The 22,431-nt window shown below is 51.4% G+C and overlaps 1 protein-coding gene and 1 pseudogene across 3 annotated transcripts in view; one reads left to right on the forward strand and one right to left on the reverse strand.

Moving 5' to 3' along the window:
- Positions 1–1,579: 1,579 nt before the first annotated feature.
- Positions 1,580–22,431, reverse strand: part of ABAT (4-aminobutyrate aminotransferase) — a 75,784-nt gene continuing 54,932 nt past the window's right edge. For all 3 annotated transcript variants that reach the window (XM_016154106.2, XM_016154109.2, XM_016154107.2), the window contains exons 7-16: positions 17,432–17,512; positions 16,622–16,714; positions 15,585–15,647; positions 13,496–13,559; positions 12,824–12,972; positions 11,619–11,756; positions 10,653–10,820; positions 9,079–9,225; positions 6,003–6,114; positions 1,580–4,725 (exon numbers count right to left, since the gene is read on the reverse strand). In XM_016154106.2, the coding sequence (XP_016009592.2) occupies positions 4,604–4,725; positions 6,003–6,114; positions 9,079–9,225; positions 10,653–10,820; positions 11,619–11,756; positions 12,824–12,972; positions 13,496–13,559; positions 15,585–15,647; positions 16,622–16,714; positions 17,432–17,512 (1,137 nt within the window). In that variant the 3' untranslated portion in view covers positions 1,580–4,603. The remainder of the gene's footprint in view (positions 4,726–6,002; positions 6,115–9,078; positions 9,226–10,652; positions 10,821–11,618; positions 11,757–12,823; positions 12,973–13,495; positions 13,560–15,584; positions 15,648–16,621; positions 16,715–17,431; positions 17,513–22,431) is intronic.
- On the forward strand, positions 11,907–12,025 carry LOC118607207 (annotated as a pseudogene).

A 22,431-nucleotide genomic window follows, 5' to 3' on the forward strand; every position in this document is an offset into this window, starting at 1 on the left:
GGATCTCACGCTAATGCTGACCAGTTCAAGTCCACGTTCCAGTGGCCAGGCTGGAGAGAGGTCCTTGAGTGGTTAACAGTTCCTGTCCTCGACCAATCCCAAGCTGACTGTATGCACGCATGTGCGTGCGCACACACACGCACACACACTTGTTTACACACTAATACATCATCCTTCATCTGTTTGTATCCTGGCTTCCAATCTGTGTGATTTAGGGCAAGTTCCCTTAACCACCTCTGACCTTCAGTTTCCTCATCCTAAAAATAGAAATAACAAATACATCACTCACAAGTTTGTTGTAAAAATTATAAAGCACCAGTAGGACATGCTCGCGTGTCGCAGATGCTCAACAAATGATAATTCTCACTATCTGTGATTATTTAAAAAACACGATTAAGGGTCGATGTTCTTCCAAGTCGGTTGTTTTCACGGACATGTTGTCTGTCCGAGCCGGAGGGAGGTTTGGAAATGTGGTCCAAACCATACGTTTTATAGGTGAGAAAAATAACGGCCGCCGAGGCAGCTGGGAGGAGAAGCCGGAAAGGAACTGATGGTCCCCACTTCCAGGTCAGGACGCGAGGAGGATGAAGGGCTGAACTCACTCCCACGGCTGCTCACTACGTGTCTCCTCTGCGCTTCCCCACGTTGCTTCTGCCTCCCCGTTGATTCGTCAGTCATCAACTTACCACCCCAGTCGACGGAGAGAATCCGATTTAACCGGTTTGGGGCCGGGCCCAAGCTTTGGGATTGTTTAAGAAGCTCTTTAGGGCGACTCTAAACTGCATCCAGTGTCACAGTCGCTGTCCTGAGTGTTTCGGATTCTGTGCTTTTCTTTCTGCATCCATGCCATGATTGTCCTCGTCAGGCCACGAGGTCCTCTTGACTGTGACGGAGCCCCCACTGGCCTCCCCGCTGCCCTGTCTGTCACAGTGAACTCTCAGGACAATGTAAAATGCGTGCTGGAATAGCCTCTGGCCCAAATCTTTGGTGTCCCCAGCACTGCGGGGAAGGCCCATGCCCTCCACATGGCACAGGAGGCCTCTGCATCCGCATCCTGCCTCTTCTTGGGCCTCGTCTCCCAGCCTTTCTGGCCGCCCTCCCTGTGGGTTTAGTAATGCTGAACGATGTAGAAAAGCCTCCTGCCCTGTCCTGCTGCGGGCCTTCAGGTAGCCATTCTCTTGCCTTCCCTCCTCCTCTGAGTCACTGGGGCACTTCTTGCTCAACCTCAAAGGCGCAACTCGGGCTCAACTGTCACCCTGACATGGGGTCTACCCTTTGTGCATGTACCTCGTCCAGGGTCCTCCTGTGCCCTGGTCCTTGGGCTAGGTTACTGTGACCTTTACTGTGAGCTGAGGGTAAGGACCACACCTTGTTCATCCCTAGCACATGGCATGTCCTTGATGAACTCTGGTGAAATTAATGGCCTCACTGTGCTTCCAAAACCCAGCACGGACTTATGCAGGCGCTGTTCCCCCAAGACATCCCTAAGAGGTACACAACTGGAGCTAAGTAAGTACTCGCCAACTAATGACTCAACGAAACCCATTCCCAACCAAAAAAAGCCACGGTCACTCAGACGTTTCCATTATAAATATATTTTTTAAATTTAACAATACTGATTAACACAGGAAACATTTAATTCATGGAATTGTGCATATGGTCGTCAATCACATGTTAATTTCTTTTTCATTTATTGGCACTGTCAACAGAATACTGTAAACAAGATCACTTTGTATGCGTAAGTCGGCGATGCTCCCTAGCTATGGTTTGTCTACCATGAGCTGATATATATAGATACACAGGTATAGGTAGATTAATGTGCACAATTTTGCATGGTTACTGAGTGTCAGTAAAAATTATAAAAAAAACACCCATTTATAATAAAAGGGAGGATGTGCTAAGACTTGCTATTACTGGACCTTGTTTTCTGTAAAAGTGACAAAACTTGCTAGAGACATTTACTAAACTCTATGGCACTAATGGAGGATGGATTCATTTCCAGACCGTCAGCCACAGAAGCACTTCTCCCTGGGCTCTGCCCTCGTCGGCCACCTGTCTGCTGGACCTCCCGTGTTTTCACCAACCTCCTTCGAGTTCCTCTGATCTTGAGCTCTGCTGAGAACTCTTTTCCTTGAAATTCTTCCAGCTAGACCCCTACCCCCAAAAGCAGGTATCTCAGGAACTCATTATGCCCTGAGTCAACGAGAACTTGGTAAATGGCTTAAAAAGTTTTACGAGAATAACTTCCCTTGGTAAGGAGTAAAATAAGTCTGGAAATGATTTTTCCAGATAAAGTGGTTTCATTTCCCAATCGGTGCCCCGTGGGGAGAGAACAAAATATCGGAGCCACTCTCTCCACCAAAGAGAGCCTTGTGTCTGGTTGTGCCCTGGCTTAAAAACCTTCTGGTGTCCAGAACCCTATTGTATGTTGGCATCCTGCGCTCGAGTTCGCAAGAGAAAACGTACTCATGCCCATCAATGAGTTACATACAGTTTGTCTTGCATTTTGCTTGTTTGTGATGTAAGGCCTTGAATCTCGGGCTATTTTGCCTGTGGGCTCTGGACCCCCAGTGAAGAGTGTGAGACCGTGAACCGATGTGTCTTTCCGTGTGCCGTTTCCTTTCTGCCCCACTCCTCCTTGCCTTGTCTGTTTGGCGGACTCCTGCTCATTCTGCAAAACCTGGCTCAGACGCCACTCTCTCCTCGAAATTGGGGCACTCCCTCCGATTTCCAGAAGCTTCTACACATCCCTCTGTTACAGCCCTTGCCACTCTGCTTTAATTGTTACTTCAAGAGTCTGTTGTGCCCAAGTGGGGTGTGAGTCACTTGAGAGCAGGGACCACGTTTTATTTCAGGTTTGAACTCAGTGCTTAGCACTGGGCCTGGGATAGAGCAGGTAGTATTCAAGTTTCAGGAATGAATGATTGACTAAGTAAACGAATGTACAAATGAGTGAAACCTTGCGGAGAGTCAATGGCCTTAAACACAATAGATCTCCTTTAAAGCAAGGGATCAGCACTGACTGCAAGAATGCAAAGTGACCGGAATTCACTGTTTGTGTCTGAGCGGCACGGTCAGTGCCTTTTGTTCTCAACAAAAACAGGTAGGTGACCAAGTCTGCTGAAGAATGGAAGCTAAAAAAAGTAAAAAAATCACTTGGAGATCTTTGGATGATTAGTTATTGAAAGAACAAAGTGCTGAATGGAGAACCTTGACATGCTCGTCTCCCTAACGGTCAAGCGAGGCACTGGGAGGTGATGTGGCTTCCCTAGGGACACAGAACAGAAGCCAGACTTCCCGTCTCCCCACGAAACAATCCTTTATTGCTGTAAGGTTCCCGGATGCTCCTAAAAGGAGCATCCGAACTCAAATCAGTTCCAAGAATGTCTAGCTTCCGGCAGCGTTTCCTTAGCCTTCGCCATAGCGCAATGAGCCTGTCAAGTATCACGTGCCCAGTAATCTCCACACTCACTCGCGTCAGGAAAATCTCTAATTTGGAGCGGCAAGGACAAGGGAACCGCCTCGAACCAGCAGGCTGTTTCCTCCCGCGAGGAGTTCTGGTGCCTTTAATTCGTGACGCTTCCCTCAGAAGAATCCTAGTTTAGCAAGTGACCGCATCTGATGGAATAGCAGTTACCCCTGGGGCTGCTCAGGGATGGCACAAGGGTGGATGAGCCAAAACGGGAAAAGGAGCCTCCCGCGGGAGGGGTCCGGAGGCTGACCCCAGATGCCTGGGGCACAGGAGAAAGTGACTCTGTTACCCCGGGACCCGGGCTCAGGCTGCTGGGCAACGGGCTTGTGCTTCTGACCCTTCTCTGTCCCCTGCTCAGGCTGCAGTTTTCTTTCCAGAGGTCTCGGCTGACATTTAACAAGTGGGGGAGGGGTTGGGGGACAGCAAGTAAGAACCACCAGTGACGCCACCCAGAGATCCTCCAATGCTCTGTCAAAGACAGAATTCACGGGTAGAGGAACCCCCAGATGCACTGAGAGGAACGGCTCACACCTTCGGGAGGCCAGAAGACCCCTTCCCACGCCCCCTGGCTCTCGGTCCTAATGTCTCTACCATGCTGCCTTCATATGATCTGTCCTTCACTGAACTGTGGTGCACGGGACAAGCTCAGAGCCCTGGGGGCTGGGTAAGAGGGGGCAAGTGTGTTTGTCTGCATAGGGCAAGGGAGCCAGCATCCTTGACCACAGAATATAGTACTTGCGAGGGCCCAGGGCCCAGGAGTCCCAGCCACCAGTCCTAAGAACAGGTGTCATTCCCTTTACTGGCTTCTAACAAAATTGTTGGGGTCAAAGGCAGGCAGATATCTGGCCAGGACCCTCATGACCCATCATGAGACTCTGTCCAGGGCTCATGCAGAAATTTCAGGGCTCAAACCAACTGGCACCATTGGCTCTGCAGGGAGGAAAATCCAAACTGGCCCCGCCCCCTCTCCCTTTCCCCCAAGCCACCAAAAATGTCCCCTCCCCACACACCACCCTTCTGTGTATGCATTCACCTCTGATACTTTAAGTGAAAAACATGAATTAGGCAAACTAATCAATTTGACAACTGTTGAGATCGGGGCTTTCTCAGAGCGTAGTGGAGATGGCTTCTTTACTTGAAGTCGGCTAAGATGTCGCTGAAAATATTGAGGAACAGGTGTGCGTGGTGATCCCTGAAGACCAGAGTGGGACGGAAACGAATGGATTTGTCACCGCAGCCCCCCAACACCACACCTGAAAGCAACAGCGGGAGGCTGGTTAGGAGCTTGGGCTCAGGGGGACAGGCCGTGCGGGCCGGGAGGGCCGACACGCGTGGCTGCCCCCACCCACCCACATCGTTCTTTCCGGCAGGGCTGCCGTCCGTCCTCCCTCCCGCCCACCCCCATTCATCTTCACCCCCTTCTCTCTCCCTTCATCCGTCTTGTCCATCATTCTCTTCCCTCTCTCCTTCCAACTTTGAATGCCTATCCTGCCGCCCCTGAACTAGGTCCAGAAACAGAGAAATCCTGAGATAGAGTCCTTGCTCTCTAGAATTCATGCTGTGCCGGGCTTGTAAACAAGCAAATTGCAAGTGAGGGACGGGTCAGAAGCACGCATGCGCGCAGGGCAGAGCTGCCAGTGGAGGGGGATGGGCCCCTTATGTTAAAGGGCGGCCACCACTGACTCGCTGGGTGTCCTTGTCTCCGTTGCTTAGCATCTCTGAGACTCAGTTTTCTCCTTTAAAGAGGAGGAGAATCACCCTGCCCTTCACGGCTGGTGCAAAAGTTCCTTCCATAAGATGGTATAAGCCGAAGATACCGCAAGTGGCACATAGTAGGTGCTCTCATCCCACGGCAACATTCCTAGGCTTTAAACTTTCCATGGCTTCTCATAGCTCTTAGGGAAGAAGTCCAGAATCCTGGACCTGATCCACAGGCCGAGGTGATGTGGGCCTGGCAGCCCCTCCCCCACTCCACCCCCTCCAGGCCATGGGGTCCTCATCACACCCCATCCTTTTGGTTTCTCCAGCCCTGTGGGCTCCATCCTGCCTCAGCTAATTGCACATGTCCCTCCCTCTGCCTGACATTCTTCACTGGGCCAACCCCTGTCTGTCCGTTAAGACGTAAGGTAAAATGCCACTTCCTCAGGGAAGCCTTCCCTGATTTCCTGGGCACTTTTCCCCAGCGATTTGCTCTCTTAGCTCCTTTTCCTCCTTCCTAAGATTTATCGCTGCAGTCGGCTATTTATAAAATAGGCTCTTCAACGTCACCCCTTCCTGCTAGACTGTAAGCTCCTTGAAAGAAGGGACCTGATGGCCTTGTTCGTCATCGTGACTCTCCCCAGGGTCGACGCCACTCACCTTCTCGGGGAACGTTTGTTGAATGAATAAGTGTATAAGGAACCCCCTGGTAACTTTCTCTTCATTTGAGAGAGACCATTCAGACTAGTTTTAGTCCCGTGTACCCCTGTCCCCCCACATCAGGTACCGTGAGGCACCGACGAGGCCTAGCCCCCACTCCTAGCCGCCTTACCTTTGTTTCTGGCTATTAAAATGAGTTTATTCCGTATGGATTCATCTGGAGTGTCGAAGGAGCAGAAGGTGCCTCGTCCTCTCACTCTGCTGATGAACTGGGGGTACCGGGCCTGCAGTGGGGGAGACGAGGCTGGATCCAAGCCTGTCGCCTGGGTAACAGCCAGTCGCTGTGGTTCCTCGGATACCCCCCAGGGTCCAGCCTTTGGGCCTCTGCGTGGACCGGCAGGGGTTAGGGGATCTGGTTCTGGACACAGACATCCAGTCCTGGGTTCAAAACCCGACTCAGCCTCTTTCTCACACTGTGACCTTGGGGGAGTCACTTGGGCGACCTGTGCCTCAGTTTCCTCTTATATAAACTGAAGTATATAAATGCCGTTGACCCCAACGCACTCTGATGAGAATCAGGTGAGACGAGGTTTCTACGTCACCTCCGAATCTCAGGGCCTGGCGCTTGGTAGGTGCTTTATAGATGTCAGCCATCTTCCTTTATTAACTCTTTTTCTAGAAAAGTGCTGACTCTAGGAGGAAAAAAAAAAGCTCTCCCACACTCAGGGCTTTAGGGTCGGGGGTTGTCCTGGGACGAAGCGCGGCCCCTTCCCGAGTTTAAGTCCACCCGGCGGCCTGTGACAGTGGCCTTGTTTGGACACAGGGTCTTTGCTGGTGTAACGAGGGTTAGATAAGGTCACGCTGGAGCAGGCCGGGTCCTTAGACCCGACGACTGGCGTCCTTATAAGAGGAGGAGGATCTGGACACAGACGCATGGCAGAGCAGAGGGGAGAAGGCCGTGTGACCACAGGGACGGAGACGGGAACGATGTAGCCGCGAGCTACAGAACGGCAGGGGTCAGGGGTCGTCGCGCGCACGAGCTGCCGGGAGAGGGGCCTGCGACGGGCCGTAATGGTACTGATATCCTGATTTTGGGTTTCTGGCTTCTGGAATGGGAAAGAGAATAAATTCCTGTCTTGAGCGGCCCGGTTCGTGGTACCTGGTTACGGCAGCCCCAGGACGCGAACACAGTCACCCAGGGTAGAGACGCTTGGTCCCTTCCCCACTCTCTCCCTCGTCCCCGAGAAGGACGGCAAACGGGGCTTGGATAACCCCAAATCATTTCAGGTACTGGGGGCAGAGATGGGGGGCCGTGTCATTTTGGTAGAGGGTCTTGGGAGAAACTGGAGATACAGTCACATTCTGCTGATAACGAAGGCCTCACGTCTTATGCCAGGCACTGGGCGAGGCGCGCACACACGCGACCTTGAATCCTCCCTCCGCTAGCGAAGGGCCCATTTTGGTCTCCACAGGTGAGGAAACTGAGGCACGGAAGTCACTCCAGCACTCATTCTGTTTGCTCTTGCACTCGCTGATTGGCTGGGAGCCAGCGATTGGAACACGCCCCTCTCCCACCAGAGTATGGAAGCCAGGAACAAGGTCATGTGCATTCGGACACCCCTTGGGACCCTTGTGGCACACACGTGTGCATGCACAAACACACACACACACACAGGCTTAGTAACGGTCGACTTGATTGATTAACACGCGACCGTGGGAACTCCCCACGTCCCCTCCTCCCCACGGGGCTTCGATGGCTGTGTCTAGGCCCGCGTCCTTTTGCTTCACCCATCTGTGTAGCTCGCTGGTTTGGGGTGGTCCTGTACTCTTACCTCCTTCCTGCCTAGAGCTTTGGAGGACCCTCGTAAGGATTCCTACTTGTTCCCGTCCCTTAAACGAGCCAGCTCGGGGCTCCTAAAAGCAAGATGCCAGCCTTGGCTTGGGGATGTGTCCATGGAACCCTTTTTTTGTGGCACCGTCCTGCACCCGAACCTGCTTTGGGGAACCCTGTCCTCCACACTCCTTCTCAGAGCCAGGCCGCCTCGGTCAGGGACCTTCACGTTGCCTTGTCCCCCAGGACCCGCCCTTGTAACCAAGGATGGTGGCATCAACTGGGACATTTAAGAGACCTACAGAAAAAACATTCCTGGCATTCTTTCTGCCCCGGCCTTGCTCTTCTGGTGTAGTGTGACATCACTCGCTGTCCCCTGGCCCATTTCAGCTGTTTATTCCTGCCCCACTCGGCTATCTTGCAATCTGAACCTCTCCCATTGTTCTCTTATCCTCGCCTACCAAGGGACTTCTCAGCCGATCTGAACACTTTTGCTTCCCTTTTGTCCCAGCTCCCACCTTCTTTGAGTCCCAACCCTGCCCCTTGCCAGGCTGTGATCTTGGCTGTCTGTCACTCCTTATCCTGAGAGCGTGGCCTGACGCCCGGCCCACCAGGAAGGTGGCCACAGGTCCCTGCGGCTCTCGCGGGAAGGCTGCTTGGCTCAGGACAGGGAGCAGCCACATTTGTGACAGCCCAGAACAACCAGATCCCTGCCGAGCCCCCCTGTCCGGCTGCAGCTGTGTCAACACCTGTGAGCAGGGCCCAGATGGCTCCCAGGGAAATAAGACACCTGGCACTTCTGTTCCCCACTGGCAGCCTGAAGGAGCACCCCAGCAGGAAGGAAGCCTGCCCCGCCCAGCCTCAGTTTAAATGCAAATCCAGTCTAAGAAAAGAAAAAGAAATTCCAGCCACAGGGTCTTAGCTACATTAACAGTCACACTTAACCCCTTCGGAGTCTTTGCAGTCAGGGGGATCTGGGTTTAAAACGCGGCTGCCTCGCCGCTGCTCACCTTGCCAGGCCTCTCTTTTCTCAGCCAGAAAAGGAAGATGATCATACTTTCCTAATTTCAAGTTGTTCTGAGTTAGGGTTGCCAGATCAAATACAGGACACCCCGTGAAACTTGAATTTCAGATAAACAACTTATAACTTCGTAATATAAGTATGTCCCGAATGTTGCATGTAGTATACTTTTTAAGCTAAAAATAAAGCCTCTGTTTTTCAAATTAAATGGGGCATCCTATGTTGTAATTTGCTAAATCTGGTACCCCTGCCTGCGGGGGGTGGTACCCGAAGCTCCAGTCCGTGAGCCTCCTGGGGCAGCAGGCGCGATGCCATGCCAAAGAGCTAAGATGTGCCCTGGGGGCCGTGGCTGGGGTCCCGGGAGAGCTGAGGTTGGGCCGGGCCGAGTGGGGGTACCTGGAGGTCCAGCAGCCCCGTGACCAGGGCCTTCCCGGCGTGGGCTGCATTACTCAGCAGGTCCTCTCGCTTGATGACGTTGATGACCTCGGCCAGCAGCAGGTTCTTGGATGGGTCCCCCAGCCAGGTGTTGAAGATCCGGTAAGGCTGGAACGAGGCACGGGGTGTTGGAAGGGTTTTCACACAGGTACACCCTGATGGGGCCCACTTCCCTCAGACACACCTTGTCCCCCCTTTAAGAGGAAAGAAAGTACGCCAGAGAGCATCTACTAAGGGCTGGGAGGATGACACTTATCTCATTGAATTATTTCCATAGCAACAACCCTATGGGGAAATAAGACTCTTAGGGAGACCAGCTGGCCCATTTGCTGGGAAATCCTGGAGAAATTGAGACAGTTGGCCCTTAACTGTAATCTTCCTTTCATAGAGGAGGAAGCTGAGGTCCTGAGAGGTTATGTGATTTGTCTGAGGAAAATACAACTCATAGGCGGTGGACTCAGGAGTGGATGGATGACAGTCTGACCCTCAAAGACCAGCCGATTTATTCCTCCACGAACTATTTAGGGTGTCAATATAGCCAAGTAAAACATAGTTCTCAGCCTCTCGTGCAGTTAGCCTGGCCATGTGACCAGATCTGAGTCGACGTGTTAGAAATAGAAGTATTGTGGGATTTCTGGAAAGGCTGCTAAAGACGAGGAGGGGGCCACTTTGTGCTTCCTTTATTTTCCTTTCTAGAACTGTCTAGAACTGAGATGTGATAGCTGGAGCTCCAGTGGTCATTTTGGACCATGAGGCAACCCTGAGGGTGGAAATTACATGCAGGAATGGTAGAAAGATCCCGAGCCCCTGATGACCGTGTGTGTGTATGAGAATCCATATGTACCCGTGGTAGTACAGGGTGAGCATGCGTTCTGGGTTTGAATCCTGGCTCTGTCACTTAACAGGCTATGTGACCGACTGCTTAACCAACCTGTGCCTGATTCTTCATTGGTAAAATGGGAGAGAAAGATAACACCTACTTGGTTAGATTGTTGTAAGGATTAAAAACACATGAGGAGTATTTAGAACTAGGCCAGGCACAGAGCGAATGCTCAGTTCAAGACAGCAGCTATTAACGATACTGTATGGGTTAGTAGTGGATAGTTGGGCACGGGGAGCTTGGCAGAGGAAATGCAGTGGAGGGCCAGGGGAGGGAGGGAGCCATTGGGGGGATTGTTTTATGAACATTATAGATGTCTAAACAATGTACTGTATACTTGAAACTAATTTAAATAAATAAATTTACTTAAAAAAAAAAAAAAACAATACTGCATAGGGACAGAGAGAAAAATCCGAAACCTGACAATGAACTGCTATGAAGTCAGCTCTGCAGAGAGCACGGGGGTGATCATTACTATTGGCTAATTCAATTGATAAGAATTGGGCCTTAGAAAACCTCTGTGACATGTTTTATGTCCACCCAGTTCCTGGTTTGTGAGAAAGGAGCAGTTATGAGGAGGCAAGGCTCCTTCCCCCGCCACCCCCCCTCCGCCCCCCAGTCCTGGAAAGGGGAGGAGGGTGGCGTCAGCACTCACAGCGTTGGGCCTGAACTCCTCCTTGTGGAAGAAGCCTCCAGTCATCATCTTCTTGCTGAAGGTCATCACGTCCGCAGGGTCATCCAAGCCCCAGTGCTCGTGGGCCCAGAACTTGCCGGTGCAGCCCCCTCCCGTCTGGACCTCATCCACCAAGAAGGCACAGCCGTGCTGGAGAGAGAGGAGGGAGAAATGAACACCCGCCCTGGTCGACCAGCCTCGGACCCCCGTGTCTAGCCAGAGAGTCCTCGCATCTGAACTGCAAGCCGAGGCCGAGTTCTAGGGGGAAAACTAAACAAATACTTAAGGAGGCAGTTCTAGCAGAGCTGTGTCTGACTACTTCCTCCAGCTGCTGAGCTGAAACCCAACCGGAATGCCGAACCAAAGCAGGGAACATTGCACGTGGCTTCGGTCCTGGAGCAAGTCGACTTACTCGGGAGGAAATGCAGCCCCAGGGAGGCCTAGTGTTGTTTCTCAGACTTCCGTCACCACGGTTCCCAGCTCTGCTCATCACGCAGACTGTTATGCACTTAGTACTTGTGTTTAAATCAACTCATGTCGTATAACCTTTATCTGTGAACTTGCTGGTTGCATGTGCTGACTGTGCATGCAAGATGCATTAAAATCAACACACGATATTAACATAAAGTCGGTTCGTGTTGCATCTGTTGAGAGTGGACCCTGCTGGGCTGAAAGATGAGGTAGGGGGTCTCCGGAAAGGAAAGGGCAGAGGCTGAGGTCTTCCCAGGAATCCCTTGATTACAAAAGTCCCCAACCAAGATGGCAGATGGCTGGTTTTGTGAGAAGATGTGAGGGAGGAGTTCCCTGTCCTGCCCCCACCCCCAGCTTTTCTACCTGTGAGGCTGGAACACCTGGAAGTTTACAAGGACCCCAGAGCTAACCCTTAGCTCTGGGAAACCGACCGGAAACAGCCAGTGGCCCCGGCCAAAGCCAGCCCCGCGCGCTAACCTTCCTGGAGATGTCTCTCAGCTTCCGGAAGAAGTCGTCAGAGGCGTGGTTGTCCCCACCCTCAGACTGGATGGGCTCCACGATGATCCCAGCCACCGTCTTCTTCTTTTTCCGATATTTCACGATCAGATCTTCCACCTGTAAGTAAAAGAATATGTCATCATTAATTTTTAAGTATTAATTACGCGGTGACGTGATGATATATATTTCGGATGTCTTGGGTTCCGTAAAATGTTATTGAAATTAATTTTATTCATTTCTTTTTACTTTAAAAAAAAAAGTGCACACGTCTACAGCCATGCTGCCCTGAACGAGCCCAATCCTGTCTGATCTCAGAAGCTAAGCAGGGTCGGGCCTGGTTAGTACTTGGATGGGAGACCACCTAGGAAGACCAGGTGCTGTAGGCGTAAAAAATTAAAAAATGAGGGATTGTAAACTGACAAGGTCCTTGCAATCTGTGAGGTCAACTAAGGGTTGCTTCGCCTAAAAAAAAAAAGTGCTCGCATAGAAAAGCTATAATGACACATGTGGCTTGTCTTGTCTTTCTACAGGACGGGATGTACTAGAATCCATCATCTTGTCTCTTTTCTTTATCACGAAATACCCACCACTTAACATCCTGCGTCACTTCTATAACTATTAATCGCTTGAAAAGCACGATGTGCCTAAGAGGCAGCCTCAGATTAGCCTTATTTCAGCTCAAATCCCAACCTGAAGAGCCAAAGCCATTTCCCCTCCCCCCGCCCCTCGCAACAGAATCTTTCCAGTGTCTTTCCCCTGATATATGGAACAGATCGAAGGGGGGGCCCCTTGGTTGAAGCGGGGACATAGTGACAGAGGCTGCCTGTCCTCAGTCTCTCCCCAGCCTCAAGATTTGGAAGAAGGCTGAAAAACAGTGGACCCCATATTCTTCCCATAAATTCATTCTCTCTTATTCTAAGTCAGTTAAGCTTGCCCCCAAAGAAACTTGAATGATGTTGGAATCAGTACCGGAAGTGGGTGACGGACGCCGGGTGGCTAGGGCAGCGTGCCATCCTTTCCCGACGTGGAGCGCCGGGACAGGAGGCCTCTCTGTCCCCACGTCCCTCCCCGGGAGTGCCCCCCGGGCCCCGGATAAACTCTTTGTCCCTGTTCTCTGGGCGAAGTCGTGGGGTGTCGAGGGTAAGGGGAGGGGGCGGGGGAGGGTGTGGGGGGCCGGGTGTTACCTCTTCCAGGCAGCGGGCCTCTTCCTGTTGGTTCTCCTTCACGAACTCTTCCAGAGGGTACTTCAGCCGGGGGAACGGGGCGATAGGCCAGTCGAAGGAAGGGATGTCGATCTTGTGGATAGCTTTGGAGTGCGTGGTCGCTAAGCAACCTAGGATCCCCCCCCCAAAAAAAACAAAAAAACAACAGAAGAGCAGATGGTTGGCTGGGGGAGCAGAGTCAACGGTCTTTGAGAAGATGATGATGGGCATTTCGGGCTGAATGCGCAGGGAAGCCTGTCAACCTGCAGGCCCCCTGTTCTGGTCACATGCTGGAGCCGAAGCGGAACCTGCGAACCCCCGGCGTGTGTGCGTGCGTGTGCGTGTGTGCGCATGCATGTGTGCGTTCTGCTTTCTGACTCATCACAGACGAAGCACAGGCTTCGAAAGCAGAGGGACAAGGGTTCAGATCCTGGCTCTGCCACTGAATGGCGGTAGGAGGTCTATTTCCCTTGCCGAGCTTCGATTTCTGTGCCTGCAAAGCGGGAATCATCGCCCCCACTCTGCAGAGGATGGTGTGGTACCAACGGGACAAGGTGGCGAAACCGCCCACACGAGGTCAAAGGCAGCCGACGCGACTGCTGCCATTGTTATTTCCCTAACTGCCGCCTCGGGACACCAGAGGCCCCTCCTTACCCATGGTCCTCCCGTGGAACGCGCCCATGAAGGAGAGGATGCTGTAGTCAGGGCAGCCGGGGGCCTAGGAGCAAGAAACAGAGGTCATCAGTCATGATCGTGAGGATTGAGGACCGGGGGACACTACGGCTGGCCCCCGAACCTGGCAGAGCACCGAAGTCTATCAGAAGAGCCATGTGACCCTTCTCAGGCCAAAGTTACAAATAGCACCACCAAGTCTATACAGCTGCTTTGCCTACCTAGCCCCCCAAATTATTTTTAATCAAGAGATGTCACACAAATAGCCAAACTTCTGTCTTCTCTCAAGTTCTGCATCATTCGGGCCCACTTTTCTCGGCCAAGCCTAAAGTCTGGGCAAGTGTGAGACCCCGGAGCCCACTGCCCGCCTTTCTCCTTTATACCACTTGCCGACAGGTGCCAGGTGGCTGGGGAGAACAACCCCCGTCTGCAGGCTCTCCAACTCCTACAGGCTCTCCCGGCTCCAGACTGCTCTGGCTTCCATGGCGGCCCAGTGGGCCAGGCGCTGACAGGTGCATACCTGCCTCCAGAGACATGAGGCTAAGCTGGGCACCTTGCAGGAGACGCACCAGGCCTTTGGACCAGGTCCGCTGGGCCAGAGCAGGAGGTGGGAGGGGAGGAGCCCCGCCGTCCCTGTCTCCAGGGCGCCTGCCCCTGGGTTCAGAGGGGATGCCTGAACTCCCAGGCCCCTCCCAGCCCCAGGCGGATGGGGCAGCTGATGGTTTCCTGACCCTCCACTGGCAAGGAATGAGACCCGTTTCCAGCTGACTGAGGTACAACTGCTGGGGAAACCGGAGAGGCAACCACGGGGAACTCCTAGTGTCTGCGAGGTTGACATGGCTGCCGTCAGCTTGGCTGACCTCCACCGGGTCCCTGAGACCCCCAGGAAAAGCTCTAAGATCTCACTCCTCCTGCAAACTCCAACATACCATCTTGTCATTTCCCTTCGTCAAGGAAATAAAACATTTCCTTCGTTTCTGGGTGTGTGTGTACACACACACACACACACGCACGCACGCACACACTCACTTCATCCCACATCTGTGGCTGCAGCCCCTGAACGAGAGGAATGAGATCCTAAAACATTAGCGGACTAGGATGTCCACGGATATCAAATGAGAAAGAGGCAGGGCACGATCCGTTTCTCTAAAAAAAAAAAAAATGTCTGGAAGCAAAAAGAAAAAGCTTAAGTTCATGTAGGCTTGTATGAATACGGAGAAAGGTGTGGGTCTACTGCTAGCAAGAGGCGGGGTTAGCAATGAAAAAAAACAAAGTAAAACAATCTCCCCACCCACAGGTGTCCCGTTATGAACGTGTTGGTGGAGTTTCTACTGCAACGTCCTGCTCTGGTGGACGCTGGCTGGGGAGCTTGTACTCTACCCACTGTCCCCCAACAGCGGCCTTCTTGGTGCCACCGTAATTCCTCCTACACTTAATTCCTCTTTCCCTATTACTGGATATACGGACGGTCGCCAGCCTTTCTGGGGATCGCTGCTCTGCACATCAATGGGGACGCCCTTGTACATACGTTTGTGTCGACCTTTTGGATTTTTCTAGAGGATGCATTAAAGGGTCCCTTAGACGGGTCCACTTCAGGCAGTTGTTCTGGGGAACTGCTGAAGAGCCCCACTCAGCCTTGACGCCCCAGGAAGGGACTAGGGAGTTGGGATGCTTGGGGACCTCTTGTGGGGGACCGAATGTTTGTCTTCCCCCATCTTTGTATGTTGAAGCCTAACTAACCCCCACATGTGAGGAGGTGACTAGGGTTGGCTAAGGTCAGGAGGGAGGCCCCCCAACGGGATTAGTGTCTTCACGAAAAGAAGCACCAGAGAGCTTGCTTGCTCTCTCTCTCCCAGACACACTAAGAAGGTGGCTGTCTGCAGCCAGGAAGAGAGCCTGCTGTGGGGCGCCAAATCAGCTGGCACCTTGACCTTGGACTTCCGGCCCCTAGTCTGTGGCATCTGTTATGGCGGCCTGCACTGAGAAGGGCAAGGTCTGTCAGCTCGCGCCAGCCTGAGGGGGGCTGTGGCGGCTCCGTCTGAGGGGAGACGAGGGGGTTTGCTTCACTCACCTGGTTGATCATACACGTCTCCAGCTCCTCTTTGGAGAAACCTGTTTTACCCCTTTCCTTGCTCTGATGAAACAAAACAGAACAAAATTTCAGAGACGTTCTGGGGTCGGAGGGGCTTCTACTTCCACTCAAACCCATAGTTAGCCCGGACTGCTGGAGAATGCTCACTCAAGAGCTGATCTCATGTGTTGATTGAGGAATAGAGCGAAGAAATAAAACGGAGTTGCTGTGGTCAAGCTGCTAAATTATTAACTCCCAGTGGTCTGAGGCCTGAGGAAACGGTTATTCTTGTTTTAACTGAGTCTGGGAACTTAAACTTTTGAACTTCCCAGTCCCACGTCAATGCTTGGATGTACACCAGGGCGGCTGCTGTGTGTCAGAGCCTGGATACACATCAAACCTCCAGAATGACCTCAAGAAGAACAGGTCCTATTGTCTAGACCACTGGACACCTGACAATTACCTTCTTGGACCGATCTGGGGCCTAAGAGCGCAGAACTGACTCTTCTGAAGAATGTACTTAACTACCACGAAAGTCTCAAACTTTTCTTTCTCCTTCAGACACTCTGGGCATTGCCTAGTAGTGTTTCTGGATTGCCAACCTTAAGACCCTTGAACAAACCTTTGTTATTTCTGGTCAAAGCCTCCTCCCTCTCTCTGAGTATGTGCGACATGATCATTACATTTACGTACTAAAGCATGAGATTGTTAATTGTGCTCGGGACGAAATAAATAGGATACACAGGGTACATTACTCTCCCGTTAGCAACCACTAAGATCTGCTGAGACGGTCTGTGTTAGTCCAGGTAAAATAGTGTAATTACACAGAGGAAGTTTGGTGCCAAAGCCTCGGCTCTCTGCACCGTACCCCACTAGAATGTTTGGAAAGCCCCATCTGGTCAGTGGCCCTCTCTGGGTTTTGAGTGTGGTCACTGATGTCCAGCACTCTGGCCAGCTGGGATAAACAGTCAGACAAAAGGTGAGTCTGTGGCTGGGTGCTGGGGAGCCCGCGTGTGTGCTCATGCCCCAAATCTCACCCGGTACCACATGAAGATGGTCTTGAAGGCGTTTTCATTGGAGCAGGAGCCACAGGCCATGGTGATGAGCTGGGACATCCCTTTGGGAGCCACCTGCAGGGAGAGAAATAGCTGTGGGCTCAGCTTCACCTCGAGTCCGCCTCCCCCAGCTGGAGTGGTGCCTCTGTGGGCTGCGAGCTGGCTTTGGGAGCTGTGGGAGGCAGAGGGAGACTGGGAGGGGACCAGGGATGTCCCAGAAGCAGTCGGCCTGGGACAGTGGACTCAGGCTTGTCCACGGGTGGCGGAGGAGCCCAGAAGCCTCAAGGCTGGAGGGAGGACAGGAAAAAAGGGCAAAGGAAAGCCCGGTCTGTCCCTCTTGACACAACTGCCACCCCTTGAGACATCCACATTTTGCAGGCGGGAAGTTGAGGTTCCGAATGATTTTAATCATTGTAATAACTGAAATCGAAACGTTGGAGTGGGTTGAATAACACATGCAAGCCTCCTGTCATGGGACAAATAATAATTTCTCCTGCGTTCCCTTTTCCCTGCACACAAGGAACCCCTTCTTTTCTTCCAAAGGACAAGTGAAAACACTCTTTGTGAAAGAATCGGCACAAAGAATAAGAGTGAAGTAGAAACACCCCATTCTGTGTTGTTATGGATCTCAGTCTTGTACTTCCCCTGCTGGTGCCGCCTGCAAGAGATGAGAACAGCCTTTCCTGCAGGGGCAACGGGGCAGGCGTGGGGCGGGGGCGGCGGCAGGGGCAGGGGCAGGAAGGCGGAGTGGGTCCTAGCAGCGCGGTGGGGGGTTTGTTCCCGCGGACTCACCGAGATCAGGGACTCCCGCAGCTTCTCCACAAAGTTCTCTGGAGGCAGGATACCCAAGGCAGGTCTGTTGATGAATGTGCTCTGCAAAAAAAGGCCAGGAGGCAAACAGTGACTTCGCGGGCGGACCCAGCTCCCTGCCCGCCAAGCCCGCAGTTCACAGGGGGACGGGGTCCGACAGGCTGATGGTGCTCAGTTGGTTCTGAAATGATGGGTTTCTTAGCACTTTTAGAGACATTCACTAGATCACTCTGGGTTTGCAGAAGAAGTGACGTCTTGGTTGTGACATGGTTCTATACTTAAGACAAGATGCTACTACTGGGAAAAACTGGGTGAAGGGTACACGGGACCTCTTTGTATTATTTTTTGCAACTTCTTGCGAATCTATAATTTTAAAAAAAAACATAAATATGGCTAAAAAAAAAAAAAGACAATAACAAGTACTGACGAGGATGTGGAGCATCTAGAACTCTGATTCGCAGCTGGAGGGAAGGTAATAGGGTGCAGCCACTTTTAAAGGAAGTGCGGCAGTTTCTCTTAATGTTAAACACACACACGTCCCATGACCCAGTGATCCCGTTCCTCGGTGTTTATCTAAGTGAAGCAAAGACGTGAATGGATGTGAATGTTTATAGTGGCTTTTATTTTTATTTGCCCAAATCTGGAAACAACCCAAATGTCCTCCCTCTGGGGAGAGGATACACAAACTGATAAAAACAAGAATACTACCCAGCAATAAAAAGGAACAATCTACTGACACGCGCAAGAAGAACAGGAGGAAAACAATCTCGAAGTCATGGTACTGAGCGAAAGAGGAGAAATCAAAGGGTTACACACAGTATGGTTCCATTTATATGGCAAAACTATAGGGACAGAAAATGGCTCACGGTTGCCAGGGGCTGGGCTCAGGAGAATGTTTTGAGGTGATGAATTATACCATGTCTGGATTTTGAAAATGTGGTAAGACAAACATAACATAAAATTTACCATCTTAACTAGTTCTAAGTGTACAGCGCAGTAGTTTCGAGTATATTCACATTGTCATGCAGCCATCACCACCGTCCATCATCTCCAGAACTGTTTTCATCTTGCAAAACTGAGACTCTGTATCCATGAGACGCTAACTCCCCATTCTTTCTCTCCTGGCCCCTGGCAACCATCATGCTATTTTCTGTCTCTGAATTTGACGACTCAAGGAACTTCATATAAGCGGAATCATATGTATATGTCCTTTTGTACCTGTCTTATTTCATTTTGCACAATGTCCTCCAGGTTCATCCATGTTGTAGCATGTGACTGAAGTTCCTTCCTTTTTAAGGCTGCATAATATTCCATTGTATGGCTATACCGCAGTTTGTTTATCCATTCATTCATCGATGGACCACTGAGCTGCTTCGGCATTTGGCTCTTCTGAATAGTGGCGCTATGAATATGTGCGAATGTGTCTGGATTTTGAAATGACTATGTGACTGCATTTGGTAAAATTCACACGATGATACACTACGAAGAATGGATTTTACTGCATTAAGTTATACTTTAATTTTAAAAAAAAACATGGGGAAAAAAGGCATTAAGAGGCAGTAGCAGCTCTAGAATTTCTAAGTGGAACAGGGCTTAGGAGAGCAATGCGATGAGGAGCTGGCTAAATAAACAAGACGGGCTGAGTACGAGGAAAGCAAAGTTAGAAAAATTACTTGACTCTCTCTGTTGATTCCCCCGCTAATTTTGATAGACATGGGTCCAGAGAAGTTATTTCCCTCTGCAAGGAAATCAATAGCGCAAGCCTGATGCTAAACAGACACTTGCTTCTGACACTCAGAAAACGAGGGGGCACGGTGGTCGCTAAGAACTCGCTTGTCCACAGGTCAGTCAGCCCGGCCCTGTGACTCCAGACACAGGTGGAGGGAGCCAGTATCTCCAAGTTTCAAAAGAAAAGAGAAATGCAGATTTTAATGAGAATTCAGCCCACTTTACAACGCTGGCCAAAATGATCTTAAAACAGCCTCGGGTGGAGGGACAGTCGCACACTCAGTGTAGCTGCGTTCTTGAACAAAACCAGCCTCTGCCTTGCCGGCTTCAAATCACAGGCATAGATGCTAGTCACCCGCATGACAGGATTGGAGACACACGCTCAGGGCCAATGGTCTCAGATCTCCCCACTAGCTTGGCCTCAAATACTTTCCTTAAAGATAATGTTCCAATTCTGGAAGGACACAGACCACAGCAGAAGTTTCAACCGTGGTGGTAGTTTCAACCATTAATACTCTAGTCTAAACTGTTTCAAATGCGAACAAAGGCTGTGCATTTAATTATTCATGTAGCGACATTTATAGCAACAAAAAGAAGAAACACTCTAAATGCCAACATCAGGTTAGGTAAACTATAGCACTTTAACTCAAGGCGATGTTACTTACGTGGCTAGCAAAACGGCATTTAAAAAGGTTACAATTTCACATCAGGGTTCATTCTTGGTGTGGTACATCTTATGGGTTGTGACAAATATATAGTGACATGTGTCCACCAGTATAGAAAATGCAGATGGAAATGCAGATGGAAAAAGAGCACAGCTGTCCCGTCCCTTGAGGTCCAGCCCGTCCCTCTGGGTGGATTGGGAAGTGTCTGGGAGGGATCCGCACAGTGGATAAACTGTGATCGCCAGGAATTGGGTTTGCGTTATTAAAAGGGGTTGTACTAGATGCGATGTGACATCCTGGATTGGATCCTGGGACAACCACAGCAAAATGAACATGAGTGGGCAAACTGGGGAAATCTGAATGAAGCCTGAAGGACGTAACGCAGCAATGTTACTTTCTTAGTTCCGACAAGGGTACCATGTGTTGACGTTGGGATGAACTGGGTGAAAGGGAGACGGGAACTGTATTTACGACTGGTATGTAAATCTAAGATTAGTCAAAAATAAAAACACTTAATTTTTTAAAAAAGGGCAGGATTAACCGAGTCTGGGATTTGGGTACGTCTCTCTCAGACACAATCGGCGTAATTAACTCCGTGCAAACCCGAACAGTGGCCTCACTGCATAGGCGGGCCCCAGAACTCAGCCTGCTAGTGGCTTGGGAACTCGGCTCTGACTGCTGGACATGGGGGCAGGTTCACACTCCGTTGCACATAGGATAAGTAGTGGGGGGTGTTAGCCTTCCTCACTGCAAATGACGACCACAGAGATCAAGCAACTTGCTCCAAATAATCACACACAGATGGGAAAGGGCGGAACCAAGACTCGAACCCAGGTTTGCCGACTTCAGATTCCATTCCCCGCCAGACACTGCAGGCAGCTTCTGCCCGATACTGTTAATGATGGACACGAGTTTGCTCAGTGGAAGCTGGAGACCTTGGCCGGCCAGCAGGGGCACCAGGGGGCGTTTCCTCTCGGCTCCCATCTGAGTGGGGCCCCTAAGAAATCAAGCCCATCACAAGATTAAGGTAGAGGGGAACCGCCATCCCTGGCAGCAGGGCAAGCGGCTCACACTGGGGACGGCTGGGCTGGCTGGCAGCTTGACTGCCTATCTGGGCCCAGGGAAGATGTGTGGGTGATGTTCCTGTTTGATAAAGCGTGACATTAGGAACAGACGATATCTAGGACATTGGGTAGCGGAATTAAATGAGGACGGGTTTCACGAATCCCTGCTGTCAGACTCAGCAGCCCTTACGTGCAGCACGAAGAGAATGGGCTTTGGTTTAAGTGGCTGTGCAACTTGCAGTGAGTTACTTAACCTCTCTGGACTTCAGGGTCTTCATCTGCCAAAATAGGGACCCCTGGGTGCTCATAAGGAGCCAATGAGACAACGCAGCACACAGATGAGGCAGGCGCTCAGTCTTGGACAGAGTCACGCAGGTGGACAGGCCTAGAGGTCACAGGGATGGCACGGGTCTTCTCTGACCAGGATGTCAGGGTACCATGTGTACCCTGTCCAAGGTGCCCCAGAGGTCAGATTGCTCTCATCTTTCATTGCAATGTGACTATGCAATGTCCCATACTCATTGTATAACTGGCGGGCATTAAATGAGGTGGCCCTGGTGACATTGTAACTGGAGCCCAGATATTGGATCCAGAAGATACGGCTTCGTTTTTTGCAGCCGCGTGAAGTAATTGTGTGGGAGTTTCAGGGTGATGTTTTTGGGCTACAAAAGGGTTGATTAGTCCCTTCTCAGAAACCTGCCCAGGATAGGTAAAACACCGTAACCATCAGCTCAGCGCACCTCCAGCTGAGTTGGGAAGACCCACCCCTCACCCCCACATCAGTTGACAGGCCCCTGACTCCGGCCGGATGTACCCGCTACGCGTAGGGCAGGCTGCCTCTCTGAGACTGTGCCAGTCTCTCTGCCCCAAGCGCAGTCCTCTGCAGAACGTCAGCACAGACTGACCAGTCTGTGACCCAGTCTGTTATCTGAACTGATCTAGACTGTTCTACATTATAATCTAGACTGTTACCTCACCATCCAATTCCAGCACCGTGAACAGCGCCCAGCACAGAGTAAGTGCTCAATCGATAATTAGTAAATAAACAAATGTCAAGAAATAAGGCTGAAAAGCAGGAGGCAGATCTCGAACGGCTTTGCCCTTGAAGTGGAGGATTTCGGGGTGCATCCTGAGGCAGTGGGTACTGGGGGAAAGGGTTCCCCGCACAGCGCGGTTTGGAGATGAGAATGTACGGGGGTGGGGGGTGGGGAAGAGTTGGAGAGGGGTCGCTGGGAAAAATCCAAATGGCAGATGCAGAGCTACGGCTGGTTCTGACTGGCTGAGAGGTGAGAGGTGAGAGGTGAGAGGTGATAGGTGAGGGGGGCGTCCAGGTTCTGGCAGGGGCAGTGGAGGCAGGGCCGCCCTCAAAATCAGAATCCCTGGGGCTCGAAGTCACGTGTTGTTGGGGACGATTCTGCCTCCGGAGGCAACTGACACTGCAAATGTGTGTGGCATGTTTGTTGACACGTTTTTTTTTCCGGCACCAACTGCTGAGGCATCTGGGATCTGCGCGGCGTTTGGAAAC

The sequence above is a fragment of the Rousettus aegyptiacus genome, unplaced genomic scaffold (assembly GCF_014176215.1).
Source record: "Rousettus aegyptiacus isolate mRouAeg1 unplaced genomic scaffold, mRouAeg1.p scaffold_m13_p_8, whole genome shotgun sequence".
NCBI classification, from domain to species: Eukaryota; Metazoa; Chordata; class Mammalia; order Chiroptera; family Pteropodidae; genus Rousettus; species Rousettus aegyptiacus.